At 39.1% G+C, this 23,925-nt stretch overlaps 1 protein-coding gene across 1 annotated transcript in view; it reads right to left on the bottom strand.

Annotated features, from left to right (window-relative positions):
• JMY (junction mediating and regulatory protein, p53 cofactor) overlaps positions 1-23,925 on the bottom strand; it is a 42,393-nt gene that overhangs the window by 8,331 nt on the left and 10,137 nt on the right. Inside the window, exons 4-11 of the mRNA XM_063127977.1 lie at positions 21,426-21,599; positions 16,439-16,589; positions 14,541-14,710; positions 10,761-10,926; positions 9,925-10,112; positions 4,560-4,640; positions 3,020-3,115; positions 1,125-1,656 (exon numbers count right to left, since the gene is read on the bottom strand). Of these exons, the coding sequence (XP_062984047.1) occupies positions 1,125-1,656; positions 3,020-3,115; positions 4,560-4,640; positions 9,925-10,112; positions 10,761-10,926; positions 14,541-14,710; positions 16,439-16,589; positions 21,426-21,599 (1,558 nt within the window). The remainder of the gene's footprint in view (positions 1-1,124; positions 1,657-3,019; positions 3,116-4,559; positions 4,641-9,924; positions 10,113-10,760; positions 10,927-14,540; positions 14,711-16,438; positions 16,590-21,425; positions 21,600-23,925) is intronic.

Here is a 23,925-nt window from a genome sequence, read left to right as displayed (position 1 = left end):
TCAAAATGTGACCTACAACAGCTAGTGAGTGTTAACCTTCCCATTATCAATATTTTCTGAAGATACACTCCCACTCCTGATCAAGTAAACCAGCTACATAATGTAAACAATCATATTTATAGCAACTAATAATCTGATGTTGGAAGGTTGTTTCTGAGGGGCTTTCTTAAGGTATCCATTTTTTACAGTCATACTTTTGAATTGATGTAATTGATGCTGTTATATTTTATTTTAAAAACATATCTTAGCTCCCTTTATCTGTAGTCTGTGGACCACAATAAAAAGAACATGTTTATAGCACACCAAAATCAAATACCACTTCCGGTAGATAGACTTTTAAAATATTTCTTTGCAATCATCAAATCCAAAAGGAAGTTGATCAAAAAGGCTGGAGGAGGCTGCCATTCAAAAGGTCACTTGATGCCATTCTGTATGAGTTAAGCCCTCACCTATTTTCTCTGCTTTTCACAACTCCCTGGTAAGTGTCTAGTTCAACTTCCTATGTTTAAGGCCATGCAGCTGGAAGTAAAGAGGCCTTTTAAACTTTCCATTTAAAACCACAGATCTTCTGAGCCACCACTTTCTACAGGCACAACTGAGGATACCCTGCTCTTAAAATAAAAGTTCCGTGCTAAAAACAAAACCTCTAGGGCTTGTATAAATTATGCAAATCAGCATACATTTTTATTTTGCATTGTTAATCATGAAATGGAGCAAAGATATATGCAGGAGGATAACACCTCACACTTGAGACACTGCAACCGTTGACTAACCTATTTCTACCCCACCTTTCCAATTGTCCAACGTGGCTTACAACCCAGTAATAAAAATAAATAAAACAAAAAACAACATCAACACCAACACAATTCTCAAGAGTTTTCATTAGTTCCATCAGCTGGGATCCAGAGATCTACTCTAGGTGTGAAAAACAACAGACCTCTGGCCAAAGCACAAAATGCTTTGATCGATGCTGTTCAAGAAACACAAAGTGCAGAACTAGTATAGTGGATCCTCGCCATTATTGTTAACTATTGTTATTACTCAAAGTAAAAGTCAACAGGGCAACAAACAGATCGCTGTCTTTTCTTTTCATGTAATCACATTTAACAGAAATGAAAAACTACCTCTCCTCCTCTGAAGACCTTCTATATCACCCGTCTTCTTTAGTTTCTTCTTGGCACTGACTAGCTGACTGCTATCAAAGAAATGGGCTGATGGTGCTATGGTGGTCAGCAGGGCTGGCTTTTCCACGCTGTCTTGTTTAACTGGGCTACCGCTTTTTTCAGAGCACTGGGTAGATTCTTCCTTGGTGGGCAGTGGTGGTGGTGGCGGTGGTGGTAGAGGAGGAGGAAGTGGTGCCTCCCGGACTATGTCGGGGTGAAGTTCATTAGTGATGAGAATCGGAAGAGAAGTAGTTTGAGAAAATTCAGAGGTAACACCACAGGGAGGTAACAAAGTATCTTCAAGTTGTCCTAAGCTCCTGGGCTCCTGGATATGTAGAGGTTGGATCGCTTTTTCTTGCCCCACCATATCAGCTTGCATAGTTAATAGTGAAGATGAGTGATCAACGCATGAAGTTGAACTGACTGTACTTTTTCTTCTTGCATGGGCCAGTCGAAGTCTGGTCGATTTAAGTATTACCTGCCCAGGGTAGCGCTTAGGAGGAAAAAATGAATTAAAATCAATCAAGGATAGATAGCATTTCTATATCTGGAAAGTTTCATTTTGTTCTAAAAAATTACAGCAATAAACCATATATATATATATATATATATATATATATATATATATATATCATGTCTAAAAGTGGCAGGAAGTCTAGTTGAGAATACAGACGTAAGCAGAGAACCCATGGAGACAACATCAAAACTACATTCAACTGGAATGCCTGAAACCTTAGAACACTGTACCTTTAATTCCCTCTCTCTCTAGCAGGGCTGGCCCTACCAGGAAGCAGGAGGATGCAGGTGCAGCAGGTGGCTGAGTAAAGGAAGAGCAGCACTCACCCTCTCCAAAGGATCTGCCACTTTTTGTTCCTGCTGGCCACCTGCATGGCTGGCTATGCAGGCAGCTGGCAGGACCAAAAAGCAGCTGCTCGCACGTCCAGGAAATTCTGGGCTTCTTCACGATACTTCGCATGATGTGCAGGCACTATGTGGCTCCTGAAGGCAGAAACACCTTAAGAGCAGCAAGGTGGCAAGGTAGGTGCACGCACATATCTGTGCCAAGAAAAACAAGCTAGCTGGCAGGCACACAGATTGGGAAGGAGGGAGGCAGCAGCGGGTCCCCGCTTCAGGCAGTGACTTGCCTTGCACTGGGCCTGCTCTCTAGTCCAGTGGAAGAGGAAGAACAAGTATGCACAAGTTCAAGGTTGAGTTCTGAGAACTCATTAGATATTTGAAGCTCTAAGCTGGCATGCACTTCCTATTTCTGTAAAATTAACATAATTTGCATTCACATAGAAAACCAGTTGTTCTGTTCCTCCACATTCCTCCAATCATCTTAGTGACCAAGAAACATTATTGCTTGCCTCAATTGCTCATTATTCAACCTTATTAAAATTGTTAAACTAACTTGGAAGCTGAGAAACATAATAATTATGAGAAATTAAGTTTTAATGACGCTGTTATGTTTTCAAGCCTGACTTAAGAAACCATAAGAGCTTCCTTTCGCTCTGTCTCTGAACAAAAGCTGAGATTTCTTTATGTCTTTAAAAGACAGCAATGCATACAAAGACACCTTAGAGGCCATATGAAGTGCTCAGCAAAACTGAAACATCCATTATAGAAGGATCAGAAACCTGCCTTTCTGCAGAAAGGTGAAGTAAAAATTCTCCTAAGAATTATTCCCACCTTTCCCCCTCAGTTTAAATATGTAGTTTGCCTCCACGTGTACAGACAACAGAGATAGCTAATCCAGGCGCCCTAGTGCAGGTCCCTGGGTAAACAAGTATAATTATTTGTGCACAATGCACTTAGTTTTTGAAGCATTGGTAGAATGTCCACCTTTTTTCAGTTACCTGTTTAAATGTTCGAAGTCTGTCCAGTGTTTTCTGCCGTTCCTGACTAACCCATGAACTTTTTCTTTCTTCCTCATCTTGCAACCGTTCTCTTTTCTGATAACAAAAACAAAAAGGTAAGATGGATGGGAATAGCAGTCTAGGAGGGAGGGATTTGGATGGATTAAGTTCCCCTCACTATTGCCTTCTTCCACATAGCTCAATGGACCACAAGCTAGGCTTACACCTTCCCTTTTATAAGTTGGGGGAGTGGTAGTTAGCGCCTAGGGTGTTCAGAAGAAGAAAACTGCAGGAATGGAGGGCTGCTGGTGGAGGCTTCTCCCTACTTCTATTTGAAAAAGAAGGTAGGGACATGACAGGAAGGGTTGGAATGGCAATGCAAATAAAAAGGGAAAGGCGTGTATGAAAGAATAGGAGGAGGAAGGGGGAGTTGTCAAAGGAAGGGGGAGTGTCCAAAGTTGAAACAGAAATCAAATACAAAAAATTTGGAAAGTTACTTTTATCAATTCCTTTTCATATTATTTAAATTCACTAAATTAATGTTAGCACTTTTGTCCCAAACATCTATTCACCATTTTCTAAAATGAAATGTTAAAAAGCATCCATATCACACCCAACAGATGAGTACTTGTGCAGTTGGAGTGAATAGTCAAATCTAAAAAAGAAATCTTTCAAATACGGAAAGCTTTCTACAAAACATTTGTACTTCATGCACATTTTAACTATTCCCAAGGTTTTAAATAAAAATATTACTGCTTTTGCAATTTGTCTTATCTTAAAATTCCAGAATGCAAGATTTTCAAACTATAAATATCAAAACATATTGTTATGTATCAAGTTTCCTTTTGATTCTCATTGCATTGCATTTCACGGTTACATTAGTGAGTCAACTCAGTATACATACTGTATGCTTAAAAACCATTACTAGATAATTACACTAAAAAGAGTGAATTGTCTTTATAAATCAATAGGTAAAATCAAAAGGCTGCAGACTGCCCCTTCAAAGATTGTAACTAGCTGCATCCACATAATGCAGCTTCTTGGGCATATTTTGTTTTATTGAATGGTTGGTAAATATCAAATATTGCTGTGATTACTTTGTGGTAAGAGGAGGGGTGGCTCAAACATACAGGTAAATTAAGACACCCCTTGATTAGCTAAAATACAAGAGGTCCTCAGTGGAAAGAGAGACAGAGAGAGAAAGCTGTTGCCTGTATATTTGGATTTATCCACATTTTCAGTTAAAGGTGAAGTTTCGATTCTTATCTACATTATCAATGGTGCTCACGAATGTGGGGGGTGGGGTAATATTTAAGTCCAGATTAAGTAATGTGTAGTAGAACAGTATAATTGTTACGTTACTAAAATGAAAATTTAAAACAAGAAAATAATATCCTAGTCATCTCTTGGTAATTTAATATGACATTATTATGCTGCTTCATATAGCATAAAAGACAAGTGGGTTTGGGGGTTAAATTTGCTTTGGTCAGGGGGGGAACTTAGGTTAGCACATTTTAAGCTTAATATACACCCAACTCACAAATTTTGCAGTATGTTGCAACTCCTCCTCACTTTGAAAGTGCTGCAAGAATTTTTCACTATGTTTTGCAATGCAGATTTCCTGTAGAGACACAAAATGTTACCTTACAAAATATAATTTAGTATCAATTAAAAATGACTTTAGAGAGCAATCCTGTCCATTATGAGACTGGCTGAAGGGCCATATGTAGCAGTGTACGTGCTCTCCCACCAGCAGAGAAGTGTCTGTAAGTGGTAAAACACCTGTACTGCCAAAGCCCTCCCCTGCCCCCGGTATGCCTGCCAGGGTAGAAAAAAGTTCTGTCAGAGGAATACACAGTTCTGCCAGAGGAATACACAGGAAGCTTATTAATCAGCTATTAAGTTGCTGACTGGCAGCAAAAGGCTTCCTAAATACTGGAACTATAGACTGATAATTGGTAAGCTGGGAACAAAAGCTTAGCGTTATCTAAATAATGAAGAAGTGTGGAACTGTACTATTCAATGGCAGGAGAGTGCTTAAAAGTTTTGGCTTATCAGTTAATAGTCAGTAATGAATAAGCAATAAATATTGTATATGACATAAACACTAAAAAAACCACTGATATACAGATTTTTTTAAAAAAATAAATACTTATGTTCAAGTAGTAAAAACTGAGTTAGGAGTTGTTTTCTCAGAGATATGATTCAGAATCAATCTTCTCTAACCTGGAGGATTGTGTGTTTTAATCTCATAGGAATTTTCCTCACTTGAAGACCATGAAACCAAATTTATGGAGTAGTAGATAACTATTAACAATAAAGTATTGTTGTAAGCCACTTGTGAGGGCTCTCTGCTCTGTGGCCAAGAAAAGTTTTAAGTAAAATAAAATAAAAATATTGCAGAAAATGTGTAATGTATAAATATTCTCCGATGTTGTGATCATACTCAGCTTCTTTATCATAAAGAGCAGCCTTCTCTCAACCTGGTACCTTCCTGATGCTTTAGACTTCAACTCCCCTTAGCCCCAACTAGTATGACCAATGGCCAGGAATGCTAGGAGTTGTAGTCAGTGACACCCAGAGGGAACCATGTTGGGAAAGGCTGATCTAGAAGCCCACTAAGCCTATGCATCCACCAACTGAATAGCCCACTCAAAGCTGGGCCTTTTTTCTGTCTAAACATGCATAGGGGATTGCACCTTTAAAATGTCAGATTGAAAAGTTTACCTTTAATTTCAAGATTACAAAGCATATAATGAAATTCAGTTCAGAGTAGGGTTATGGACTGCTGTCAAATGTATATTTCTGTAAGATAGTGATTTTACATTACATTGCTATACATGGTGAAGTGGCAGGGCTTCCATTAAAATCAGATTTTGAAAAACTGTATCATATTAAATATTGCTGTTTCATAGAATATTCTATGAATATTATAAGAACAGGCTTGTATTTTGGGTTCAATTGGGAAGCATATTAGCTGCAATCTTGATGACCACGCACATAACCCGTGCATGTAACTTAGGGCTATGGACAAGAATGTACCAGCTCTCCACCGATACATAGTGAGCAACACAAATGAAGTTGCTACCAGTAAAAACTGTAGAAAACTCCAAATGTCTACATTATATATGTTCTCTAGGGATGCATTTATACTTTACAAGTGAAGTTAAATTACCATTCCATTCAACATCACTGACTGTGGTTAGGGCACTGGGCCTTTCTCTAGATGCTTTATTTTAAAAGGATAACAAAGAACTATCCAGAGGAAAGCCACAGAAATGAGGAAGTGCCCAGAATGTTATTGTATTTTTAGATCATTACACCGCTGATGGTTTTTACTTTGGTTTTATATTGTCGTTTTAAACTTTTAAGAGTTTCATAGTGTGATTTTTCCATGTTGTGTTTTAAAAGCGTGAAACCTTGTTCTCCACTGCACATCAATACATTTCAACGGGCTTGTTGGCAAAGAAGTAGATTTCAACGAAGCAGAGAACCTCTCACAACTAAAGAGGAATTGGGTAACTGAACTGACCTTGGAATCATTTATTTATTTATTTATTTATTATTTTTATTTATTTATTTATTACACTTATATACCGCCCCCATAGCCAGAGCTCTCTGGGCAGTTTACAGAAATTCTAAAATTGAGATAAAAACAAGTATACAAAATTTTAAATTTTAAAACACAGAACATACACACATAAAACATTAAAAACCATTAAAAAACTAAACATGTGGGTGATTAAGCTTCTTATGAAGCTTTCTGAAAGTATTAGTGGGGGTGGGGGTTGGTGGAAAAGATAGAACTGTGGTTCTAGTATTTGTAGCCTCAGCCTAGACTAGGGTGTCTAGGGTTTTATATAAATGCTCCAGAATTTATACAGATGTCAGAATTTGCTTCATAGTTTACATTTTTTGCTTCATCTATTATCATGAGTTCAAACAACACACAAACCTAAATATGTTCTAGTATTTATTTCAAAACAATATATTTATTAACTAATGTATTAATTTGCATTAGATAAATATAAGGAAAAGCCCAAGCTCAGCATTCAGATATTCTACCAAAACTCTGCCTTTACGTTTTGACTATTCTCTTCCTCTTCTTAGCCATTTCTCTCTTTCAAAACCGGTTTCCTTAATACAAATCATTGTTTGGTTCAGTCAAACCAAGAATGCTGCTGAGTAGCCAGCAGGTGGTAGCACTGGGAGAATATTAAACTATGTTTGCATGGCGATCCCATATCAGGCTGCTATCAGGATCTTGTCATGAAGGTTATGTTGCATACTAGTAGCTATTAAGAGAATATTTTGCCAAGAATTGTCTTATCAAAAAAGCATATATAGACATGTTAGGTATGTTAATATATAGCAAAACAAACAACACCTATAAACAAATTCCTAGCTCCCAGGCTATGGAGATAATTCAGAGATCCTTGCATGTAAGAGCTGGCCACACGCCTGCAAAGTATAATTGCATGAAATCATATGTTTGATGGTGCACTGGATGAGGTAGCCCCCCCTTCCTCTGCAGCACATTTTGCATATAGAGGAAAAAGGTGAATAATAATAATAATAATAATAATAATAATAATAATAATAATATAATAATAATTATGGGAAATCTAACTATGGACATACCACCCATGCTAGATTTAATCAGGGCATATACCTGTAAGCTTAAAACAAAAAACACTGATCTACAGCTGAGGGCTAAACTTGAGCGAACTTTTCTATCTTTGAAGAATTTATGATTCATAAGGAGCTTATTATTAACTAGGAATCTAGTATTTATTGCCTTTAATTTTCGAATCTGATGAATTATTTTGGAGGGTAAGTTGTTAAATTGTGTCCATGACTAAATTATAGTTGATTAAACAGCAACAATTGGCTAAAACTCAGAGCCCATTCAGGTAATTGTAGAACTATGTTCCTATGATTATATCATAGGAACATAGGAAGCTGCCTTATACTGAGGAAGCCCATTGGTCTATCTCACTCAGTATTGTTGACACTGACTGGCAGCAGCTCTCCAGGGTCTCAGGCAGGAGATTTTCCTGTCCTTCTTGGAGATGTTCGGGATTGAACCTGTTGCCTTCGGCATGCAAAGCATGAGCTCTACCTCACTGAGCTACAGCCCATCCCACTTCTACAATGCTGCTTATAGTAAGACAGCAAGTAAAAGGACTTGAATACAAGCACTGAATGGCATCACCAACATCCTTTTGTGCATCGTAACATATATATTTACGACAAGATTTCTTTAAAATTGCAAGCTATGGCTGCCATATGGATATTGCTGAAAATGGCTTTTCAGTGGTGAGTAGCCATGTTCCCCAATTCCAGCGATAATGTTTGAAAGTAGCATGCTATGTGTCAACATGGTTCCCAGTAGCATTATGACTGGAAATCCTTTTTTTTTTCCACATCCCACATCCTGCTGGAGGTAATGTTATTAGTTTTCTCCATCCTCCCTACTACTACTACCATGTACTTCATTTTCCATCTTCCTCTCCCTCCTTCTATTTTAAATTTCATGTTTTCTCCACTTAACATTTACTGCCCCCACCCCAATATTTATTAACTGGTTTTGAAAATGTTTACACAATACATGCAATGAAGTGGGGATATCATTAAAACACGTGACACGCACATGCACACCACCTACAGGATGAAGCAACAGACTCTTTCCCTGTTATGGACTGTGCTGCCTATGATCACAATAGGTCCAAATGCCCAAAGCCAATTTCTGGGAAATGTTCCAAGTGGATTCAACAAAATTTCCTTCGTTCACCAAACTGCATACCCAGCAAAATATATTTTATTGACCCTAGATAATTACATCTGAACCAGGCCACAGTTTGCCAGCCCCAGCAGTGTACATTTGTAGGTTGAACACAGAATCTAGTTTGCATTAAAAATGGTTAAGGATGGACCAGTGAGTGATAGGTTTGGGTTAATCCATCCAAAATAAAAGGATATAGTTTTGTACTCAACAGTATTATAATCTGGTTCTTGCACCAAATTTGGCCACACAGAAGTAACTAACCATGAATCTGGCCACACTGATAGAAGTGGCAATGAGGCAGGGAGGACAAATAATTTGATCACTTTTGGAATACTAAATCTCATCAACTCCAGGTTTGTTTGTTTTTAGAGGAGATGTATTATATAGACTAATATATATTATTTCAATTTGTCATCCAGCCTAGCTTAGGACTGAAGTGCCTTGGTTATACGGGTGGATAAACTTTGCCAGGAGATAAACAGGACAAGTGTCTCTGTGTTGATTCCCTGGGCCTCTCAGCAGCTTTCAATGCCATTAGCCATGGTATACTTCAGTACCACCTGCAAGACTGAGAGCTGGAGGCACTGCATTGCAGTTCTTCCACTCCTACCTATCTGGCAGGTCTCTGTAGGTAGCACTGAAGGAGTACTGCTCTACTGAATGGGAGCAATCCTCCAGAATGCCACAAAACATTGCTTAATATCTACACCGAGTTGAAGGAAGATGTTGTGCATGGAATTAGAGTGCAGAGTCATCAGTATATCTGTTATAGCTCTCCTTTTCCTCAAATGTTAGAGTGCGGAGTCATCAGTTCATCTGTCATAGTTCTCCTTTTCCTCAAATCCTAAGCTGGAATAGATCTACTATGCTCTCAAGGATCTTGCTCAAATAGGGCACATTTGAAACACCGATAATTGTTTAAATCAGGGGGGTCAAAACAGAGTTTCTTTAGAGGGAGGTCTCACTGCAGCTTCCCTAACAGGAATCAGAACCTCACCTCTTTATCCACCCCTTAAACCTGTAGTTGCAGATTTAATAAGCCATTAAGGCAGGACATAATAAAATAAATCTGTTAATTTATTGGGACGTGCATGAATGAATTAAATGACTGTTTTACCTTTTTATTTCTGAGGTAGGCTTTCTTGGCTGAAATGCGCCCACGCCTTGCTTCTAGCTGGCGGAGTTTCTGTTGTAATTTCTGTAACTCTTCTCTTTGCAAATGTATAGATGTTGCCATATCTTCTTTTTCAAGCATGGCTTCCATACTTTCATAAGTATCATAGTATACAACTTCATCTCTTTTCTCTGTCAGAAAATACTAATAATGTTAATACTTTTAAACATAGACATGCTCAATCAACACATGTACTAACATCTGGAGCAACTGTCAATTGTGATGTCTAAAAAATATTTAATTGATATTTGAAGGGTAATCAGAGAAGGGACCTGAGAGACACCTAGTCCTGGCACTGTCCTAAGAATAACATATAATATCTCAACTGTTATGTGACCAGGGCAGAAAGAGGCAACATCTAAGGCAAGTGACACCAGAGGTGACTTAGGCCAAAGCTACACAGAGAGAAAGGCAGTCTTTCCCCATTCAAATATGGGGATTATGGGGATCCAGAGTGTGGAAAATCCCATCCACTGAGCATCCACAAATTAAATCTCTCTTAGCCCTCAAGCATAAATGTATGTCATCCAAAATCTTGCTCTAGCTGTGACCATCTCAGAAGGGAAAATAAATCCTATGTGCACTTACATGGGAGTAAGCTCCATTGAACACAATGGGACTTACCTCTGAGTAAATATGCATAGGATTGCATTGCACAACTATTTTTACAACTGGGGTGGGAAATTTGCAGACGCAGAATAATCTCATCAACCAAGTTGTACTATAGTACCCTATGGCAAGTTGTTAAATAGTATAAATGTAAAATGAATATATGTCACCTGAAATAAGTCTTTTGATGCTTTCAAGTTGTGCTGTCAGCAGCAGTTCCTCACACTTCAAAATTTCAAACTGCACTTCATACAACTGAAGTTGCAGGTCGTAATAATCAGCTTCAAGTTGGTCCAAGTGGGCTATGGCTTCAGTGCCGCCTTGTAAGCTCTGCATCTGAACAGGAAGGAAGACCAGAAGAGCTAATAAACATTAAACTTTTGTGTCATTTTCTTCTCACACTCCATGAAATATGCCTCGACTTTGGGGGAATTTTTCAGGATACACAGAAGAGGACCACAGTGTTTGCATGGAGCCCTCCCTCCCCCCCAATATACATAAAAGGTGCCTCTGATACAAACAATGCTCACTTGGCATTCAGGCAACAATGACAACACGGAGTGAGCTCTTCAATAGGCTACTTCTTTGGTAGAATTTCTCACTTAAAATCAGCCTCTTCTCCTAGTAACTGTGACATTGCCACATAGGCAATAAGATTAGTTTCATTTGACCTCTTCAGTGTTGTCACACTGTCAAATCTGACTAGCTATCTAACAACGCAGAAGGAGATGGCTGATTTTTAAACCGAAAGAATTAATAATAAATTTGCAGCAAAACTGCAGTTAACTGGGGCAGAGAAAAGCTATGACCAATTTAAAAAAGTAAGCTTTGTGGAGTCTTTTGGGAAACAAACAGTCAGCTCAGCCTTTAATATCAAAAGATACCATTCTAGGTATCTAAGCTATTTTATATATTTAGAGAACTACAAAGAGTGCTCCATAGTTTAATGTTTCTGGTTTTCATCACAATGACAAGGCCTAGAAGCTGAACTGCGAAGTAGGATCTGGTCTGTCTCCAGGAAAACCTTTCACTGTTCATCTCACACTATAAATGCCCATCTTTCACTTGCTTAAAAGAAGAAACAAACCTTGGAGTGGGGAGTGGATTACAAGAAATCATATCAGTGTGTTATAAAAGGTACCAAAGAAAAATGTTTGAATGCCTTATCAAATAAAACAGAAAAGCAGTATTGTGGTCTTCCACTGCCTCAGAAATTTATATCCACACAGGCAAATTAGGACCTGAGAAACAATGTAAGCAGGGAGACAACAATTCCTTACTTATGATAAATTGTTATGAGTGACAATTACAGCAGCGAACAGGACTTCAGCACGCCATTTCCAAAGCTTTTAAGCATGAGTAGTTAAAGCGCACTTCTCTAGCAAGAGAAAAAGCACTGGAAAATGTTGCAAAAATAAGGCAGCATACATGAAATTGACGAATAGAATTAACAACACAACGTATAGAATCAACACAGCACGCAAATGCTTTTAAAAATAACTCAGGTACTAATTTGTTAACAAGTTAAAACAAATGATGTGATTCAAGACTGCAATACTGAAGAAGTATTTACTTGCAGGACTAGATTTTATAGGACAAGATTTTGCAGTAGTGTGTATTTGATAATAAATTCCAACCAAATGAGCACCTTTTTTAAAAAAAGTCCCTCAAAATATTCAAGATAATCAGAATCATTTAAAAGATAGACTGAAATCATATTTTTCAATGAACCAGTTGTTCACCTTGAGAACAATCAGCTCATGTTAACCTTTTTAAAATTCTCTTCCTCTTGTCATTGGTTTCCCCCACTTACTTACTTCTTAGGTCTTTGTACCCCCAATCTTTCTCAATGCACCTGCTCTTCTCTCAACTAAAGTAGCTTTGCTGAAAAGTAGATTGGTTCCATAGACAGACTAGCAATTATATAAAGTAGTTGATTCTTCCAGGTAGCTGTGGGCAGAGTATGTTACCAAACCAACCAGAAGTATTAGAAACATATCTCTGGGGCAGCCTTCTCCAACTTGGTACCCTCCGGATGTTTTGGACTACACCTCCCAGCATTCCCAACCACTGGCTATGCTGGCTTGGGCTGGTGGGATTTGGAAGTCCAAAACATCTGAAGGGCACCAGATTGGGGAAGGCTGCTCTAGCGTTTCAGGAAGTAATGACAGCAAGGGCCAAGAGTCACTCCCATTGGCTTGGTTAGGGTCCTTATTTTGCATGAGGCACCTGCTGGCCTCTTTTGCTACTTTTAATATGGTGGCCATCACAAGGTACTAGACACTCCAGAAATCATTAGAAAGCCTCTTGAGTGGCACTTTTGGCCCAGCAAGCACCTCATACGAAATGAAACATCAACCAAGAGACCACTGCAATATCACAGAGGCCACTGAGGCATCCTCTCTTTGCTCCAGGGTGGGGAGAGGGGCACCCTGCAAGTGAACACTTGGACTGAAAGCTTCCAATCTCCTCCTCATGGCTGGACCAGAAGAGAGGGAAGGGGGAGCTGACAAACCCAAAACTCAGTCACCATAATTTAGCATACGTTTGAATGCAGTCACTAACTTCTCAAGTTGTCTACTGATGAATTCTCACCATCATATTCCAAATATAACTCTTCAGATGGAAATGAACATCTAAAAAACAAGGCATTCATCTTGATGTTCAGCTCAAGAATGAGTTCTTGCTTCCAGTTGTAAAATGCCAATTATCCTCTATCTGTATTGAGAACAGGAACTGCCATGTATCCAAGGATACAACTCCACTACAAACTTTGTTAATTTTATACCAATTTAACTGTCATTAATTTCCCCGAGGGACTTAGGAAGTTGTTTGGTAAAGATAATGACAATTTAAACTGTCATGCCATTCAATTTTTTTTATAGAAAATAAAAGAAAAAAGTGAACTTCCAAAGAAGGAAGGTCACAATTAGCTTTTGCATGCTTGAAAGTTAAAATAACTTATTTAGAATAATTTATCAAGCCCCTCCAATAGATCAAAAGTAATTCTTGATAATTTTCTATTACGTTTTCAAAGCATATTGTGATAACTGATTTATTTTGAATTTTAAGAGACCGAAGCATTGTCTGAGAGGCCATAGGATACTAGGGATTTACCCTACTGAAGCCACAGACAGAGCTATGATGTCGAGTGTGGTGGGGAGAATCCCTGCTTGGATTTCACAACAGAATGCCCCAACAGAAAGCTTCATGGCAGGGCTCTCTCCTGAGGTTGGTGTCATGACCTTGGGATGGGAGGAAATGGGCAGGACAGTGGGTGGGGACAGAGAAGACATAGAGCTGTTGGATCTACGTTCTCAGTTCCTGTCCCCATCCATAGCCAGGTAGCAAGCTAGATGGACTCAGAGAGGCCCATCTGTCACAAAATGCTGGCAGAGTTTATGATAGATGGCATCGAGTTCCCGTTCTAGCAGGTGTCAGTCCTGTAAGACTGTACCCTTAGTCTCTGAAGGTAAATCAGAATAACCAATTATCCTGAAATTCCATCTACATTCATGCTGTGTATTTATACGTACAAAGAGCCATGCTGGATCAGACCAAGGCTCTATCTAGTCCAGCATTCTGTTCACACAGTGGCCAACCAGCTGCCTGTGGAAAATCCACAATAGGAGTGCAGTTGCACCATCCCAGTTGTGTTTCCCAGCAAAGGGTGTACATAGGGTGTGAAAAGGTACCACTGATACTGGAGGTAGCAAACAGCCATCAGGATAGTAGCCATCGATATCCTTATACTCCATGAATTTGTCTAATTCCCTTTTAAAGCCACCCAAATTAGTGGCCATCACTACATGTAGTAGCAAATTCCATAGTTATGTGAAAAAGTGATTCCGTTTATTTGTTCTGAAACTCCCACTATACAGTTGTACAATGTTTTAAAAAATAAGACTTGAAACTTTTATTTGTACAAGTGAATTACTCTGAGAAATTACCTCTTCTTTCAGTGCATGTTTCTTCTGTTCCAAACAGATTTCCTTTGCTCTCATCAACTGCAAAGTCTCCTTAGACACTGCATATTGAAGTTTTTCCATTCGTTCCACTGCTGCTGCCCATGCCGCCTTACCAAACTTTTTCTGGTCTGTTCGCATTCGATCATACACAGCTGTAAAGAGAAATAGCTTAAATAGCATATATAGTCTGGGCATGCTTAACATTTCATTATAAAAGTTAAGAATATGTTAGGCCTCAGCTAGATGAGGGGGGCTACAACAGTAGGGTGATATCCCGGGGCAAGGGCGGGATCATCCCTCTCTGCTCCCGGGATACCCTGTGCGTCATTTGGATGCACAGGGATGATCCCAGGGCGATCACCGGGATATCACCCCGACTAGCTATGGCCTTAGTCCTTCGTGAGTGAACACAAAATCAGCCTCCTACTTGATACAAGAAAAAGCACCACATGTGCTTTAAGCGTTCAGTAAATTCTGAAGAAAACTTTTCAGATAACATATATTGTTTGGAGAACAGCATATTAAAAATTAATCTATAAATGTGATGCAACTCTAATTCTTGCACTGCGTAATTCTACAATCTAATGAATTCAGAGGCAATTTGCAATTTAGTAGAATATTATTGTACAAATTACTTTAAAAGTATACAAATTATCTCCTTTACTTTGTTGAAAGCCTGACAATGTTAAGACTAGGGATGGATGAATCTGTACAAACCCAAGTCTGCTCAGTCTTCCATTTTCCATTTCTATACGTTTAAAAACTCCACACAAGTATTTTTATGTGCATCCCCTCTAATATACCCATTTCTGTAGGCATTTTTGCAAATGATTATGGATTTTTGCACACCTTTCCTAAAATAAACACATTTGTGTGAAGTTTTCCTATTATATACAATCTTCCTGCACTTTTTTATTTTCAAACTGCACTGCAAAACTTGGAAAAGTGTGAATATTGCTATATAACTGTGTTCTGGTTTTGGTTTGGGAAATGCAAATTTGAAGTTTGCATTAAAATGTAACCCAAACAAATTCCTCACCCATCTCTAGTCAAGACCTCCTACACCATTTTCCCATTAACAAATACCAACCTTTTAATCACAAACCACGCATATTGTGCTTTTTAAAAAACCTCTCTCATTTAATGTGTGATCTGTACATACCCCAAGTCTGACAAAGAGTTGAGTAGTTTTCAGACCATGAACTTGAATGGATGCATACAAGCGATCGGACCTCCTATTCTGAGTATTGGCCAACGCACTATGATTCATATGCACCCTGATGGTCAGACAATGGGATGGTGCTGGGGAGGAAAAGGCTCCACTGAAGCCTATGATAGCCCCTTCCCCTACGGGGATGGAACATGCTACCCTTAACATTTTTCAAGCGCTTAAAAAATGTAAACAAGGATAAATATGAAGGATCCCCATTTTCCAAAAGGACAAATAGTCCAGAACCATCAACCTCTTAATTATCGGTAGTGTGTTTAATTGGTAAATTTGAAGTGGACAAAGACTTGTAAGACTTGGCTTTCAAGAGTTGAATAGTCATGAACTCAGTGGTGGAGTTCAGTTCCTTGTGTGCAAAATAGGAAATACCTCACCTCACAGAATGTTTTTGATGAGAAATAATATTGTAAAACACTTTTCACATAAAATGTTACAGAAATTTAAAATATTTGTAATAATAGTATCCACATCCAGTAGCCCCTTTCCTCAACTTCCTTGCACAGGAGAAGGCTCTAGCAATTCAAGTAAGGCAGTGCCAATGATTTGAGATACAATAAGAAGATGTGGCTCCAAGACCCCAGATCATGTAAACAAGATTTCTGATTTTTAAAAAGCTTTCACTAGAAAATGTTAAATAGGAAAAGTGCATTACCTTTCTGTGCTTTTGCTGTTATTTCAAAATACTTCACAGTAAGGTCTTGAATAGAAAGTACAGCCATGTGGGCCTTCCGTTGCCAGTCTGCATCTTCTTTTTGTAGACTCTCAATTCTTCTGGGTCCTAAGTAATCATTCTCTATAGAAATCTGAAAACAGATAAATCCACTATATTCATCATCAAATGAAAGGATGCATAAAAGATCTTCAAGGAAGTTAAGCTGTTTAAAGCTCAAAAACAATGTTCTTTAAATATTCTTCTTAGAATATAAATCAAGTTTAATAAAAATAACAATATTACTCAAAGCTCTGCATTTAGTAAGCAGCGTTCTTTTAAGAAAACAGTAACAAGCAAAATGCAATCAGGTAAATAATATAACAAGAAATGCAAGAAATGAAGGAGAAATATAATCAGGAAGAAGAGATGGATGATCACAGGCTTTCCTGAATTGTATGGAATTACAAAGGGAAAAAAGCATAAATAAAGAAGAGAAAACCTACTAATCATAGTTATGTTAAAGGCACATTTTTTAAAAACTCTTCTTCTCTCTCTCCTCCTCAAATAATCCAGCCTGAAGAGACTTATAAAATGCCAAATTAGGAAAGTAATTTGGTGACATACATTTTGTTCAGTGTACAATTTTACTCAGTGTTTCCCTGTCTCTAATGCTCACCAACCTTACTGATGTTGTTTGTAGGCCAATGCACAGGAATGCTAAAAATGATCTTAAAATACCAGCAGGCTCATAGGGGTGTAGGCATTCCTTCAAATAATCATTTAGGGCTTTAAAGGTCAAAAACTGCACTTTCAATTGAACCCGGAAATGCATGGGCAGCCAAAACAGCTGGTAAACTGTGCCCCTGCCCCCAATCATCCCCCCATTTGGGCACATGGGGCGGAACCTCATGCAATGAGCAAATTTAAGCATGTGCAAAGGAGTGGAACACAAAGTTAGCAGAGTCACCATTTGTCAGTCACTGTGTTCTTTCCCCAACCGTTGGTCTGCATGTCCTTAGAGGAAACAGAGCTACGTACTACATTCCCTTGAGCTTCAAGGCAATACAGAGCAGCAGCACTGAAGGTGGGAAGACAAGCCCCCAGCGGTGCAGATTTCATTTACTCATTTGTGATATGTGTCTATGCCTGCCTGTGTGGCAGCCATTCGCTGGGTACCAGTAGAGCGGCAGCCAGAACGTAGTTAGGAACACTTCCTTTTTTTTCTTTTTTGGGGGATTTTTGGATATATATTTTTTTGTTTTGGCTATTTTTTTATTCTCTTTTTGTTGCTTGGGCTATTTTTATTTTTTTTAAATGTATTTTTGACATTTTTTCTTTACTGATAAAAAACTGATTGTGATTTGCTTTGCTTGGTCTATTTTTTTTCTTCAAGGATGTGAGAGTCTTAATCTCTTTTCTAGGCTGGGTTTTCGTGTTGCTATTTTTAAAAACCTGTTCTGCTTGACTGGGCAAGGATTCTCATCCAACCCTTTTTAAAACCTACTTATTGTTTGGGCTGGCAATTGTATTCCCCCCCCCTTAAAAATCTGCTTGTAGAGTGGATTTTGGATGCTGTGAAAACTTGCTCATACTTATTCCTGAGCAATCTGGTCCTTCTGAGTAGACTATCCATACACATGCTGGATTTTTTTACTGTGCTGTTTCCAGCTGTTACTTTTCAGTATGCCTGTGGGGATGCTTATATAAAGTGGTAGATTTTGGATGCTTTGCACTCCTCAGGAACTTGCTGGTCTTGGTTTCTCCTTTTCTATGCAATGTGGTGCTACTATACCAGACAAATGTGAGTGAAAATGAAAGCTTTAATGTGTTGTTTGGATCGGACCCAAACTCTCTCTTGCAACCATCTCTACTTCCCCTTGTGCAATAGGTTACTGCTGCATAAAAAATACTGCTTTTCTGTCTTATTTATTTATTTATTTATTACATTTCTATATCGCCCAATAGCCGAAGCTCTCTGGGCGGTTCACAAAAATTAAAACCATTCAAAGCATAAAACAACAGTATAAAACCATAATATAAAATACAATATAAAAGCTCAACCAAATAAAAACTGCAGCAATGCAAAATTACAAATTTAAAACACCAAGTTAAAATGTATTTATAGACTGTTAAAATGCTGGGAGAATAAAAAGGTCTTCACCTGGCGTCTAAAAGCATATAATGTAGGTGCCAAGTGAACCTCCTTAGGGAGCTCATTCCACAGCCGGGGTGCCACAGCAGAGAAGGCCCTCCTCCTGGTAGCCACCTGTCTCACTTCCTTTGGCAGGGGATCGCGGAGAAGGACCCCTGAGGATGACCTTAGGGTCCGGGCAGGTACATATGGGAGGAGGCGTTCCTTCAGATAACCTGGCCCCAAGCTTAAACTGTGCAGATTCCACCACCACCAAAACTCTCTTACACTTACACACACACACCTTAACAGGTATGATTTTATGGTCAGTTTCCCCTTGTGCAATGATTTGCTTTTTTGCTTTTCTATGTGACGTGCTGCTGCTGTACTAGACAAATCTGACTACAAAGAAATGTGTTAGTATGGTGTTGAAATCAGACCCAACCTCTCTTATTCCAATTCTAATCCCTCCTAGGAATTTTTGCAATCCTATGCATTTCACTCAGAAGTAAGTCCCACTTTGTACAATGGGGCTTATGGTCATGTGGGTGTGCTACATTGCATTGCATTGCAATGTATTTTACAGTGAGTAAAATCTTTCCCTTTTTCTAGGGCTGAAAACTCTGGTGCCAAATTCCTTGTTCAAGGAGCGGTTTTCCTAACTGGAGAATTGGGGTAGCTGTAAGGAGTGGTAGAGACCATATACCTTATTCTCCCAGCACAGACCCCAATTGTGTTTCTCCAGTCACCTTTTACTGCGCGCTCTCTCTCTCTCTCTGGCCCTTTCTACACCTAAGGCTTATCCCAGGAAAATGGAGGGATTGTCCCTGCCTGCTCCCGGGATCCCCTGTGTAGCATTTGGATGTACAGGAATGATCCCGGGACGATCCCAGGATATAGGGCTGGTGTAGACATGCCGTGTGTGTGTGTGTGTGTGTGTGTGCTCAGAACACCTTTTCCAAAGATTACTTTTGCAGGAATCAAAATCCTCATCCAAAGAGTGAGATTCATAATTAGAGAATATAGGTAGCTGTAAGGACAAGTGGAAGCAGCAGAACCCAGGATCAAGCTCTTCTGAACCTAAGGCCAGATCTACACCAAGCAGGATATAGCACTATGAAAGTGGTATGGAAGTGGTATATGGAGGCAGGTTCTACACTATATTGAAGTGCACTGACAACTGTTGGGGCCCATGACACATGACATATACCACTTTCCTACTGCTTTCATAGTGTTATATCCTGCTTAGTGTAGATGTGTCATGGGCCCCAACAGTTGTCAGTGCACTTCAATACCACTATAAAGCACTAGTGTAGATCCTACCTAAGTAAGACACTATTCTCCAGTTTACTTGCATTGTTTCAGTCAGGAGTTGGCAACTTCCAGGGGTCTGGAGGCCACACATCCGACTCCTCCAGGGGCTGTACTGCAGCCCCCTAAATTGCTGCCAAAATATAGTGGCACAGCAACGGCAGCAAAAAACAAAAAGCAGTGGTTTTGCTTTCAAACAAGGTGCATATCTTGTATGAAAGCAAAATCGTGTTCCTGGGAGACTTCCAGGAGCACGTGTTTGCTTCAAAAGAAGGAATGTACTCCCGAAGTACTTTTTGCAAGCAAAATCACCACTTTTTTGCAACCACCAAAGCAGCAAATGCAGGGGGAGCAGTAGGGGCCACAAGAAAGGCCATGGGGGACACATATGGCCCATCCCTAGCGTAAGAGTATTTAAACCTTGAAAGGCAGGTTAGGTAATAAACTAGATGTAGTTGGCTCCACCTCTGATGACCTGTGTTCCACCCTACCAGTCACTGTGGACACCAGCTGCCACTATAACCCAGTCAGGCAATCCAGAAGGATACCATGGTATCAAAACCTACTAAGAGGTCCAGGAGAACTAACAGGGTTGCACTTCCCCTGTCTATTCCACCAAGATGACCAAGGCTGTTTCTGTTCCCAAAACCAGGTCTAAACTAGATAATCAGTATTTTCCAAAAGAATAGATTTGCGCAAACATGTAAGGTTAGACACAGGGTGATCGCTATCATAGACTGAGGGGGTCTAAATTTATTTAATTTTTCAGGAGGGGTGTACCACTGCCTGCTTAAGATATCTTGCCTCGCTTGTATGGAGACTTGTGTAAGGAAAGAAATATCAGGAAAAAGCTATTGTTTCTTTAATTGTTCAAATGAGAGTCTGTCTTACTACTGCTTTTTCAAATTTCGACTTACATTTTATTGGAACTTTAAATGCTCTGCTGCTTATGGCTGCTGCTGCCTATATTAATTTTATTTGTGAGTATTTATTGTCTTAACTGGACCAATTTTTATTGTAAACCATTCTGGGTATTTTAATAGAAAAGAAGTATAGAATTTAGATCCATCATTAAATAAGAGAAATATGGAACCCAAATTCCAAGTTCTCTAAGCACATGCTCCAATTTTTAATCAAACACAAAAAAATGTAAAGTCAATATAAACAAATGTGCCATGTTTTCATCGTTTGTTCTACCTTCAGAACAAAATTCTGGTCAGAGAATTTAAGGATTTTGTGTAGAATTCATAGCACCATAGTTATTTCAGAGAGCTTCTGAAGGAGTACTAAGAGAGCCGTACATATTATTATGGCAAATCTATGCCCTATATGTGGGTGCACAGTTCTCTATCTACAGGAGGGGAGGCTGGTGGAAAGAAGAGCGCATTTAGCAGGGCAATATATCATGGCCTATATTAGACAAAGAGAGGAAGGCAAACAGAACTTTCATAAGGTTACTCAAAAGAGACCAAAATCTCACAAACGACTGAAAGAATACTCATTATCACAGATAATTGTCTTTAAGATTTATAGTTAGTTTTGTACCTTTATTTGCTGTCTTCTGAGCATTGCAAGTTCCCTCATATCTCGAAATGGCTGCAGTAAGTATTGATAGAGTTCAGTGGTGGCTTCAGCAAGGCTACCATATGCTTCATCTTCCATTTGATATAATTCAAGCAGCTCTACCATGCTTTCTGTATTCTTGTGTTTTTCCAGGAGCTTTGTAAAAAGTGAAGGAAAATAATGTATTAACATAATTAAACTTTCCTGTTACCAAAGTGAAATAAGGTATATACTTGCAACTAACAAGTCATTCTAATACTTCAGTTACTAGTAGTGACATAACTTAATCCATGAGTGGGAAATGATTTGGGGACTGGATTGCACACCCAGACAACACTGCAGGCCAGATGACAGGGAACAAAGCTTCAGCCACAGAGCCTGCTTTGCTCGTCCTGGGCTTTTCTGGCTAGGGAAAGCCCAAGTGAAGCAAAATCCATCAAAGTGCTGGCTCTGCTTGTCTCTTGCATTCCCTGCATTGAAATGTACTTTAGTATTAAGCAGGAGGAGCGAAGCCAAGCTAACTAGGTCCCCTTTACTCCTAAGAAAATAAGAAGAGCCATGCTGGATCAGACCAAGGGCATATCTAGTCCAGCACTCTGATCACACAGACGCCAACCAGCTGTTGACCAGGAACCCACAAGCAGGATATGAGGCAACAGTACCCTCCTATCCATGTACCCAGCAACTGGTTTACTGCCTCTGATAGTGGCAGTAGCACATAGCCATCAGGACCATAGTCGTTGATAGCCTTCCCTCCCCTTTTAAAGCCATCCAAATTGGTGGCCATCACCACATCTGAGCTAGCTTCATTCCACCCTCATGTTCTCCATGCAGGGAACAAGGAGAAGGAGCGAAACTAAATGGCTCCATCTCTTTACTATATTGTTGTCTTCTGACAAAAGAGCAAAGGGGATTGAGCAGTGCTACTTTACTCCACTTGGGTTTGCCCAAGTCAAGGAAAGCCTGGGCAGGGTGAAGCACTCCCTTTTGTCCCCAGCTTGTGTGTGTGTAGGCTTTCCCTTGTTTCAGAAGGAGCCTAAGCCTCTGCAGCCCAAATAGGGAACATCTGCAGGTTGGAGGTTCCCCATGCCTGACTAATCTCACCCTATGTTTTTGCTTGAAATTATACAACAAAAAGAGTGGGCTTACACTAACTAGCATTAGCATGGGAAATCCCCCACTCCTCTCCAATCATTGACTAGAGTTCAAAGCAGGGTTTCCCTTTTAAATTTATAAGGGAAAGGGACTCAGATTATGTCAGAGGGACCGTCCCTTGATATCATCCAGCCCCTATGGCTGTCACAGGAGACAACTGAGTTAATGCATTCCTTACACTTCACTATTAGGATTAATTTCTTATCACTTAGCAAGAGGCATTTTATTTTCTACATTATGCTAAGTTTATATTCTTTCTATTAATCATCATCATCATCATCATCCTTCCCGATTTAGATCTTTCTGCAATCTAAGTTAACAAAAAAAAAAAAAAATCCAGTATCTCTTCTACATCATCATTCTATAACCTACTATTTGAAAAGTACAAAGCAGGATCCATTCCCAAGAATGTGCAAGGGCAGCACTAGTCTATACAGAGTATATCAGACCTGAGAAATTTGCACCAGGCAAGAGGGAAGGCTGAATGGAGGCATGGGAGGTACACAGGAGCCTACCCTTCCCAGTAATGGTGTGGCACACTGCACTACATATGCTGAGTAGGAAAGGGGAGGAAGTAGAGAACAAGACTCCATTGAGTCCTATGCTGATTTCTATGTGCACCTGCTGCTGTACCCATGTAGGGGTGGTACACACGTAGGGGTGGATCATGCTCTATGAATCCATTTTTTTAATTGGAAAAAAATTAAGATACTTAAAATACGTAAAATTGAAAACATGAATAACCTTTAACAGCTTTGCATAAAATGACATTTATGGAATATGGAACAAAAAACTTTAGTGTTGGCCCTTAAATGTAAAGCATGTCCAAAACCTTGTTCAAACAATGAACAACTCTTTATCTTTGTTCCTCCATACTTCTGTCCTTATCTTTTGATCAACTGACTCAAATAACACTGAATAAAGCAAATCAGGTTTTAAAATCCTGAACAGGAAACAGCTGCTTAGACAGTTTAAGTGCCCTGTCTAAAACTAAATAGATTTGGTATAAAAAAACACCCAAAAAATTTAACTTAGGCTCAATCCTATGCACGTTTAGACAAAAAACAAAACAAAACCTACAGCTCCCAGCATGGAGGACTTTTTTCTGTATGAACATGCATAGGAATGCCCCTTAGTATATTTCAAATTGGAATCATGATCACTCATCTTGTTTTATCTACCTGTTGCAGAATTTGAAAAACCTCAGATATAACTTGATTTCCTTTTTTAAAAATTAAAGTCAGTCACAATTTAAAAAAAATAGCAATCATTTCATTTTATTTATTTCAGTTTTATACCACCCAATATGCAAAGCTCTCAATCTTGT

This window comes from Elgaria multicarinata, chromosome 6 (assembly GCF_023053635.1).
Source record: "Elgaria multicarinata webbii isolate HBS135686 ecotype San Diego chromosome 6, rElgMul1.1.pri, whole genome shotgun sequence".
NCBI classification, from domain to species: domain Eukaryota; kingdom Metazoa; phylum Chordata; class Lepidosauria; order Squamata; family Anguidae; genus Elgaria; species Elgaria multicarinata.
The sequence above is the reverse complement of the archived record's forward strand: the minus strand, read 5'-3'. Positions and strand labels throughout refer to the sequence as shown.